The sequence below is a fragment of the Penaeus vannamei genome, chromosome 24, assembly GCF_042767895.1.
Source record: "Penaeus vannamei isolate JL-2024 chromosome 24, ASM4276789v1, whole genome shotgun sequence".
NCBI lineage: Eukaryota > Metazoa > Arthropoda > Malacostraca > Decapoda > Penaeidae > Penaeus > Penaeus vannamei.
Genome location: NC_091572.1, coordinates 33,564,920 through 33,574,919, shown reverse-complemented (window position 1 = coordinate 33,574,919; position 10,000 = coordinate 33,564,920). Strand labels below are relative to the sequence as shown.

Here is a 10,000-nt window from a genome sequence, read left to right as displayed (position 1 = left end):
TTGCTTTGTCATTGTGCTGGGTCATTTGGTGGGAGTCAGTCAGTGTCGTGTTATTTTGTTGTGAGTTATTGCCGAGTCATCTTTTGTGAGTCCCTAGTTATTTTGCCGTGTTTTTTTTTTTTTTTTTTTTTTTTTTTTTTACTGTGAGTCCCTGGCGAGTTATTTTGGTGTGAGTTATTGCTGTGTCATTTGCTGGGAGTTTGGTGAGTCATCTGTTGGGATTTTTTTTTTTTTTTTTGGGTGTGAGTTGTTGCTTAGTCATTGTGCTGGGTCATTTGGTGGGAGTCAGTCAGTGTTGTGTTATATTGTTGTGAATTATTGCCGAGTCATCTTTTGTGAGTCTTTGCTGAGTCACCTGTTAGGCGTCTTTTTGCTGTGAGTTATTGCTAAGTCATTGTGCTGGGTCATTTGGTGGGAGGCAGTGTCGTGTTATTTTTCTGTGAGTTATTGCTGTCATCTTTTGTGTCTTTCTCTAGTTATTTTGCCGTGTTTTTTTTTTTACTGTGAGTTCCTGCCGAGTTATGTTGGTGTGAGTTATTGCTGTGTCATTTGCTGTGAGTCTTTGGCGAGTCATCTGTTGGGAGTCTTTGCTGTGAGTTATTGCTGTCATTGTTCTGGGTCATTTGGTGGGAGGCAGTGTCGTGTTATTTTTTGTGAGTTATTGCCTAGTCATCTGTTGCGAGTCTTCGTTGAGTCATTTTGCTGTGAGTTTTTACTGAATCATCCATCGTGAGTCTTTGCTGAGTCATGAGTTCGAGTCTTTGTTGAATAACTCTACTGTCTTAGATGAGTCATTTTGCTGTGAGTCTTTACTGAGTCATCTGCTGTGAATCTTTTCTGAGTATGTGAAGTATTCATGTGAAAGGGGAATATTATGCGATTTGTGTCTGTGTGTGCGTACGTGGTTTCATGGAAAAGAAAACTTCATATATTTATTTTCATTTTGTTCAGGTATTTCCCTAAGCCCTTTATCCCCAGTTTAATAAAGCGAAATCCATTTACACTTAAGAAAGTAGGAATTTCATAATCAGAAATATCTACCACGTGAATATATATTTTTTTTCTTTTCTGTCAGATGAAATTATTACTTATGAATTTAAAAGAGGTATTGTGGGAAGGGATTTATTTAGTTTTGATGCATTGCGCTTCTCTCTTGCTATAATTCATTAATATCACCCGTGTCTCAAATTTTTGAAAGATACATAAGTACATATATTCTTACATGCGAGTACATAGTACGAGTATATTGATATATACCTACGTATAGATCCACACACACACACACACACACACACATGTATGTGTATGTGTGTGATAGGCAAATAGATGAGTAGCCGGATAAATAAAAAGTTGGATGGAAAGCTAGAGAGATGATCGAAGCTGACAGACATGCAGAAGAATGATAACAGAGAAAATGTGCAATAATAGAGGTAAAAAGACAGGAAGAGCGAGGGAGACAGAGAGAAAGGAAGGTGGATGTAAAAAAAATCGAAGAGGCGAAGACAAATAGATCAAATTTATATAAATAAGCACTTAACAGAAATACTCAGCTGTCAAACTTCAAAAAAAAAAAAAAAAAAAAAAAAAAAAAAAAAAAAACTTTTTAAGAAATATGTAACATTTTATTCTTCTTTCTAGGTAAGACTTCCCTCCTGGCGACGGGAGAATGGTCGGCGCTCAGATCAAAAACCTCATCGACGCTTCTCCCTCCGTCTTCACGTCCCTTCCTCGCCGCGAAGGGCTTCCCCCGAGAGTGACGTCCTTCGATGACGACGCCCCAGGCAGATGGACGAAGGATGCGAGGGAGGAGGAGGAGGTCACGACGTGGGCGGCGGCCGAGGAAGCGCTTCGGAGGGGTCCTCGCTGCGCCCAGACGGGAGGCGGCGTCAACGTCTTTGCCCTCATGAGTTCGGTCATCATGACGGTCCAGCTCATGATCAACGTCGTCAACAACGTCAATAGCAATAATAACAACGATAACAACAACAATAATAATAACAATAACAATAATAACAACCTGAACATGAACATGGTGATGGCGACGATGCAGACCAACTCCAACAGCAACAGCGCGGGACGTCGGAGCCTGCCGGTCCTCCTCCAGGGGTTCCTTCAGCGTCGTCGGAGATCCCTGCAGGAGCCCCGGTGTCCCTGCGACCTCCCGCGGACACAGCCTCGAGTCTCGCGAAGGTCCTCGTGTCATGACCTCTTAACGTGTTCCTTGGGGCTCGTCGGAGGGCACGGAGGACTCGAGGAGGACGCTGGAGGGTCGCCTCTGGGTCGCTTCTCCTCGAGGTTCGCTGGGCTTTACTCTCGAAGGTTTCTCAAACTCGTAAATCATGAGGCCGAGAGCGTGAGCGGGAAGAGCTGCTTGAATTACGTTCCGGAATGCATCTTAACGAGCCTATAAATCAACGTAAGATCCTTTATTACAGGAATTATTTTGGTTTATTTGATTGAACATTCTCATAAGGACGCGTAGTTCATCCCACTCGGTCACTGGGTCAATATATAGCCCGTGCTTCGGTAAGTGCAAAGCAAATGTTACTTAATGCCACCGTGCAATAGAGTCGACATTGCAGAAAAAACGATGACAAGCGTAAAAACGCTGAATCACGTCTCCACTAGAATGAGCAGAACACAGTCTGAGAAATGTTGTTGTGGCGTGAGGTGCGAGAGAGAACAGGCAGCGTCGTCTGAGGCTTTTCGAACATGGCTTAGGAACCTCGAGTGACACTTGTCTTCCCAATACGACAAAAAGATTATCACCGGAGCTTCCCACCACAAGATCGTGTCAGGAAGAGTCTTACTGTAAGTTATGCTGTCCAAAGCACCATCGGGGAACAACCAATAGGAAAGTCCTTGTCAAGAGAATTAGATTTATTGAGAATATTATTTAGACATCGTGTTCCTCTCTGCCCCCATCATGTCCTTGGTTCTCCACGGCGCTCTAGTTCCTACGACCAACGCCCTCGCCCCGTCCTCCTTCCTGAACGGGGACTTCGGCGCCCTCGAAGTTGCAAGGGGACTTCCTCCTTCACTACAATACAGCGGGTCACATGCGAACATACAAGAAGAAACGGGAAGGTTGCAAGGACAAAACATTGAGGTGGAAGACGAGGAAGACAGAAGGAGAAGAAGGGATAAGGAAAGCGACAACGACAGAAGGAAAGGAAGATGGACGAAGGAAGAAGGGTATAAGAGAAAGAGAAGGACGATGGAAAAAGGGGGTGAGAGAAGGGGAAGAGGTAGGAGGAAAGGAAAAGCGAACAAGAGAAGGGAAAGAAGAGGGACTGGGGGAGAGGAAAACAAGGAAAGGTTAAGTGGAAGGACGAAAGGAGAGGAGGACGAGAAAAGGAGAAGACGAACGAAGGGAGAAGCGAACGAGAGAAGGGGAAAAAGAGGGTCTAAGGAAGAGGAGAACGAGAAAAGAAAAACTGGAAGGACGGAAGGAGAGCAGGACGAGGGAGGGAGAAGAAAAGGGCGTAAGGAAGAGGGACGTCTAGAAGGGAGGTCGAGCAAGTGCACCTCCCCGGGCTCCGGTGTCAACGTCCTGGCTGTCATGAGCTCCATCATTCTCACGGTCGAACTCATCATCAACATTGTCATCAACAGCAACAACAATAACAACAACAACAATAACAACGACAATAATAACAACAACAACAACCGCAACGAGAACATGAACATGGTCATGACGGAGAATATGAATGACAACATGGCAGGGAGAGGCATCGACGTCCAAAACGCTGCGGAGTTCGATAGGTCCTCCTCGAAAGATGTTCCTCGAGATGCACCTCCTCCTCAAGGAACAGCCAAACGAGATGACCTTTTCGCTCGACCTCAAGACGTCAACGGGACATCAATATCGACGGTAGAATCTCATTCAAAGGATATATCACCCTTGTCTTCCCGAAGGTCGTCCTCCAAAACCTCACCCTCGAGCAGGACACCTCGTCAGAGATGCCATTGTAAGAAAAAGAGAAGAAAATTGGACTCGATCTTCAAATCACTCTCGAAATTTTTGAGATGACTCTAACCCAAGAAAAAGTGAGATGAAAATAATCTTATGTACTCTCAGCTTTTTTTTTTTTTTTTTTTTGTATATCATCCAACTCAACTTTGTCATATGAATAAACAATGACATTTCTTTATACTTAAGTGATGTTTACCTTCCCTTCCAATACATATTCTTAATATCTGAAAATAATTTGCACCTTTATCATCCCTAATGAAATAATAATTACAAAAATTAATTGAATACTTAAGATTTCATGAATGATAAATACTACTGGTAATTGTAATAACCATGATGGCAATGCCTAAAATAATGATAGTGAGAATAATAATAATGGTGATAATAACAGCAAGAATGGCCATGTTCATATTAATTTATATGACCATCTTTAATCAAACAGTAATCATTTCAATAACAATAATGATAAAGTTAATATTATCAAATTTGATAGTAATGATAATGATGATGATGATGATCCTAATGAAAACAACAATGATGATAGTAATGATAATCGAAATGATAATAGTATTAACAATATGACGAATAACAATAACAGTAATGATTATGATAATAAGGGTAATAATAATGATAATGATAATGGTAATAATAAAGATGACGATAATAATAATAGTACTATTATGATAATAATAATAATAAAATCATAATAATGATAATAACAACAACAATAATAATAATGATAATGATAATAACAACAATAACAACACTAATAATGATAATGCTGGTAATTGATAATAATAATGACAATTTTGATAACAGTTATAATGATGATTATTATGACAACAATAAAGATATTAATAATAATGATAAGAATAACAATAGTACTGATAATGATATAGAAACAATAATGATTTAAATGATAATAATACTAATGACGATAACAATAGAGATGACGATAATGATAATAATAATAACAAATGACAATAATGATAACTACTTATGATATCCTTCATGATAAAAATAATGATGATAACAAAATGATAATAATCCAAGAAAAAACTAAATTATATCAATAACAAACATACGGTTATACATACATACATTTATCTATGTATCTCCCTTTCTCTCTCTCTCTTTCTGTTCTTCTCTCTCTTTCTGTTCTACTCCTCTATCTTCTCTCTCTCTCTCTTTCTGTTCTTCTCCTCTCTCTCTCTTTCTGTTCTTCTCCTCTCTTTCACTCTCTCTCTTTCTGTTCTTCTCCTCTCTCACTCTCTCTCAACCATATCTAGATATGAATTATTTTTTATCAAGAAGGTTACTAAAAAGGAAAACATTTCCTAATTCCCTTTTATTAGTGACTGAACAAAACACAGTCTTTGCCGAGAACATCACAAGAAGCGGCGTACCTGCCCTTCACGATAGCCCGACGGAGGAGCACCTGCTGGCCCTTCGTCAGCGTAGGGAAGACCTCCACTTCGACGATGGAAATGGCCAGGTTTTCGCCGACCCAGTCAGCTACGGAAGAATGGCGCTTGAGAGTGAGTCGTTTGCAGATGATCCAGGATAGACAGGCCATCGTCTCTCGGTTGATTAGGGCGGCGGAGATTGAAGGAAGATCCGCCAATCCCGGATCCGACAGGCGCGAGGTGTTCGATGCGGCTTCGGATTCGAGTTGTTGGTTTCGTTTGGTTTCGAACGCTGGAGCCGCGTCGGTGCTCTCCTGGCGTGGTTTCCAGCCGTGTCCGGTGTCTTCAACCGAAATGGCTCGTCCTGTCGATGCGTTGTGACCTGCGATGTTCGGACACACGCACTCGACGCCCTTTCCCAAGATCGACCTGCTGGACCTCGAGCCGTGTGGAAGAGCTCGACGTCGAACGCTCGCGGAGTTCATGTTCATGTTGGACGTTTCGACCGTGATGGAATTGCTGTTCAAGTTGTTGTCGTTGTTGTTATTGTTGTTGTTGTTATTGTTATTGTTGTTGTTGTTGGTGTTGATGCTGATGATCATGTTGACCGCCAGGTTGGTGAGCAGGACGGTGCCGCTGAGGAAGTTGAAGATAGAACTCGCAGGATCCGGCGAGGTCGAGGGGCACTTGCTGCTCCTTGGTCTCCGTCGCAGGACGTCCCTCCTCCTTCCAGGGAAAGGACCCGAAGTCTCCTCAAGTGACAGCCAAGGAGGGGAAGAAATGGGTAATTTTCCCAACGCAAATGCTCTGCCACCCTGACTCTCCAAAGCGCCCGTGACGTCTTGTTCCGAGAGGGTTTGAGAGTGGTTTGTGAAGGCGATGCGAGGCGCTGCTTCCGCCCCTGCGACGAGTACCACGAGTACCGCCGCCGCTGGATTCCTCCTTACCAGCTCCATGGAGTACACCCTGTCAACAAATTTTTAAAAAATCAATTATCTTACCCCTTTCTTTCCGCTGAACTCTTCATGAACAAATCAAACTGACAAACCAAGTACTACAAACCATTCACGACTTCCCTCCAACCCCCAAAGAAACCCGAGTGAACCAAAATCAGTACAAACCCTCAGTCAGACTTGGGACACGAGCACTGTACAGAAGCCAACCCGCGCGCGTCCTGCTAAGCCAGTGACCAAGAACCCCGCACGGATCACGTGACCCGCCGCTACACGCCAACACCCCAACAACGGCATCACAACGGGAACGAGCAGACGGACGACCTCGGTGCTAAACAACGGGAAAATAAACCCACGCAGAGAGGGGCGACTTGCGGATGACCACCTCACCGTGACAGAGGCATTTAAAAGGTTGTAATAATACCGTTCGTCTAGGAAGTTGTAGAGGCCTGAACGAGCCTAAAGCTAGGGAATTTTGGCTCTTCTGACCTGGTTTCGGCTATAAGATATTTCCTTGCTTGCTTGCTTAATATCGCTCCTCAGTTATACCATAAAAAAATCTTATTTTAGCTTCCGTGTATATAATTGGCTCTCTTCAGTACATAAGATTTCTAGCACCTTCATATGTACAAAACCACATAATTAAGACCTCTCTTCAGTCAGCTTCGACGCAGCAAACCCCCCCAAAATATCGTAAAATAATCGTAAAAGATATGAAATAATATAAACATAGATAAACAAATAAATTAATGATAAATAAAGAATCGTAATGTAACTAAAACTTAAGCGCAAGACGGCCGTAAGGAGACGGGCCCAGAGGAGCATAACCCGATTCGTGGATCTTGGATTTAAGCGACGCGTTCTGAGCGATATGATCAGTGACGCAAGGGAGTTGGTCGCGCGTGGATCTCCGTCACGCCTCGGAGCGGTGGTAACGGTGCGTGGGAAAATAGGGCGGGGGGGAGGGGAGGAGGGGTGGGGGGAGGGAGAGAGGTTAGGTGGGGGGAAGGGAGAGAGAAGGGGTGGGAGGAGGGGAGGGACGAGTGGAGAGGAAAGGGGAGGAAGAAATCGTAAATAGGCGCTAAATTTACTCCTGGTATCGATATATATCTTGAGGATTCTTGGATCTTTGTATCCATTCATTCATCTATGCACCTGCTTATTAATTCATGTCTGTCCGTCTGTCAGTGTATCTTTTTTATCGACCAATCTACTGGTCAAAAAGTCTGACATTTAATCTACCTATATGTACACTTGTCTATCTATATATCTATCATCTTCCCGTATAGTTATCCTTAAATTATTCCTCTGACATCTATCAATCTATCTCTCCATCTCGCTTAACTATTTCTATAAGCTCATTCAATTCCAACAACCACAAACAATTACGCATCGATAAAATGGGCGTCGATACACCACCAGGAGCATCGAAGCCTACACGACACGCCCAGCAACCGATTCACGGCCCCAACGCAGCGAAATAATAACCCACAGATACATACCGTTACGTTTTTTGACGGGAGAGTGACAGCTCGCAGCACTTTTGTTACACTTATTCTCACTCTAGCGGGAATGTGCGCTTGGTGGTCGTCAGGTGTTTTTTTTTGTTTGTTTTTGTTTTGGGTGTGGGTGTTGGTCGGTGTGTGAGTGTGTGTGTGTGTGGGGGGGTGTACGTGCATTTTGTAAATATAATGTGTATGAGAATATTTATATTGTGCTCTTATGATGGCTATATGTTAGTATTGTGATGGTTATGTTAGCATTATAATTTAATGATTATGTTACCATTATGACAGTTATCTTAGTACTGTTATATGCTAATGCCAAGATAATTTTGTTTGTGTTATGATGATAATGTTAGCCTCATGATAATTAGGTTAGCTTTATGACAGTAATGTAAGCATTGTGACGAAGTTTTTTTAGTTGGTGTTTTGAAATCCGGGTTAATTGCATGATATTAGCTGGCACAATTACAGTTATATTAGTTAGTAATTGAGATTAGCCAACCAGAACTGTGTCTATATTTCTGCGAAGTAAATGGGAAGTCTGCCCGTTTTTGCAAAGTCTAGATATGTCTGTTTAGACTTTACTTGTTGAACCTTACTTTAAAGTAGAATAGAATGTTTTTTATAATGTTGAGAGTAACACTGTGAATAAAAGATAAGTTCTTGACTGTTGTCATTTCGTCTTCCTTTGAAATACTCTTTTGCTTTATCATTATCATCATATAAAAAGAAATAAAAGTATAAAAGCATGTCATTTTGAGTTCCTTCTTCCACGTATCTTTTTAGAGAATTATTATAATCTTCCTCAATCATGTCTTTATATGTAAAAGCTGAGATAACAGTACCTAACAAAAATGATAAGGATAACAATTAAAGATAAGTAAAGATAGAAATAAAAAGGACTGAATAATAAACAATAAAAATAACTGATGCAAAAATAACAAAAATAACTGATGCAAACAATAACAAAAATAAATTTAATCAGCCAACGGAGAAGATTCAAAGTCATCCTTCGTCTGTATACCTCCTTAAAGACCCTTAAATATAACGGCTTCGAGATCAAACAGAAGAATGAGATCGTGCGTCTCGTCAGCTGCTTCTGGGCGCCGATGTTTGGCCAGTAGCGGCGGTGTGGGCGTCAGGCAAACACCGTCAGCCCTTAAATGTCAGCGCGAGGGGTGCGGGTGGCCACACTCCCGACTGAGGTGAGACATGGCCCGCCGTCCTGCCCGAAAATGGCCCTGTTTCCTCTCCTCCTTCTCTTGCTTTATCTCCTCTTTCTCTGTCCTTCCTCCGTCCTCTCGTCCTCGATCTCGACTCCCTTCTCCTCCTCTTCCTCATCCTCCTGGACGCCCGAGATGCTCGCCCGCTTCGAGGCCGAGCTAGACGAGGCTGCCGCGAACGCCCTCGCTTCCATGAACGGGGATAAGCACGCCCACGCCCACGCCCACGAACGACAGCCCCGCTCGTGCTCCGGGGGAACGGGCGCCTTTGGGTTCAACACGTTCAACTTCCTGACGTTCCTCCTCCTCACGTTCAACGGGGTGGTGAACGCCATCAACAACGTCAACAACAACAACAACAACAACAACGACAACTCGCAGAACAACATCCACGTGAACACGGACTCGCTCGCCTCCAACTCCGACTCGTCCAACAGCATCACCGTCATCATCCCGCCCATCCCGGGTCGCAGGCGGAGGTGAGTGGGCGTCTGAGCTCGTCTACGCCCACGCCCACGAGGCTGAGGGGAAGCGGGGGTCGTGGGTGTGGCTTGGCTTTTGGTGGTTGTGTGGGTTTTGGGGATGGGTGGGGGTGGTGGGAATCGTGTTTTTGTTTGTTTGTTTTTTTGCTTAATTCTTATCTTATCTCTTGCTCTTTGTCTCTGTTTCTGTCTCTCTGTCTCTCTTTCTAACTCTCCCTCTACCTCTCTCTCTCTCTCTCTCTCTCTCTCTCTCTCTCTCTCTCTCTCTCTCTCTCTCTCTCTCTCTCTCTCTCTCTCTCTCTCTCTCTCTCTCTCTCTCTTATCTCTTGCTCTTTGTCTCTGTTTCTGTCTCTCTTTCTAACTCTCACTCTCTCTCAATCTCTCTCTCTCTCTCTCTCTCTCTCTCCCTCTCTCTCTCTCTCTCTCATTCTTTCTCTCTCTCTCTCTCTCTCTCT

At 43.3% G+C, this 10,000-nt stretch overlaps 2 protein-coding genes across 2 annotated transcripts in view; one reads left to right on the top strand and one right to left on the bottom strand.

Moving 5' to 3' along the window:
* Positions 1-5,327: 5,327 nt before the first annotated feature.
* LOC138866163 (myosin-G heavy chain-like) lies at positions 5,328-6,343 on the bottom strand. Its single transcript, XM_070138091.1, has one exon. It carries the CDS (start codon positions 6,336-6,338, stop codon positions 5,328-5,330), a length of 1,011 nt encoding a protein of 336 aa, XP_069994192.1. The 5' UTR covers positions 6,339-6,343.
* A 2,707-nt stretch (positions 6,344-9,050) lies between these two features.
* Positions 9,051-10,000, top strand: part of LOC113803279 (probable serine/threonine-protein kinase cdc7) — a 1,488-nt gene continuing 538 nt past the window's right edge. Inside the window, exon 1 of the mRNA XM_027354023.2 lies at positions 9,051-9,542. Coding sequence (XP_027209824.2) covers positions 9,076-9,542 — 467 coding nt within the window. The 5' untranslated portion in view covers positions 9,051-9,075. The remainder of the gene's footprint in view (positions 9,543-10,000) is intronic.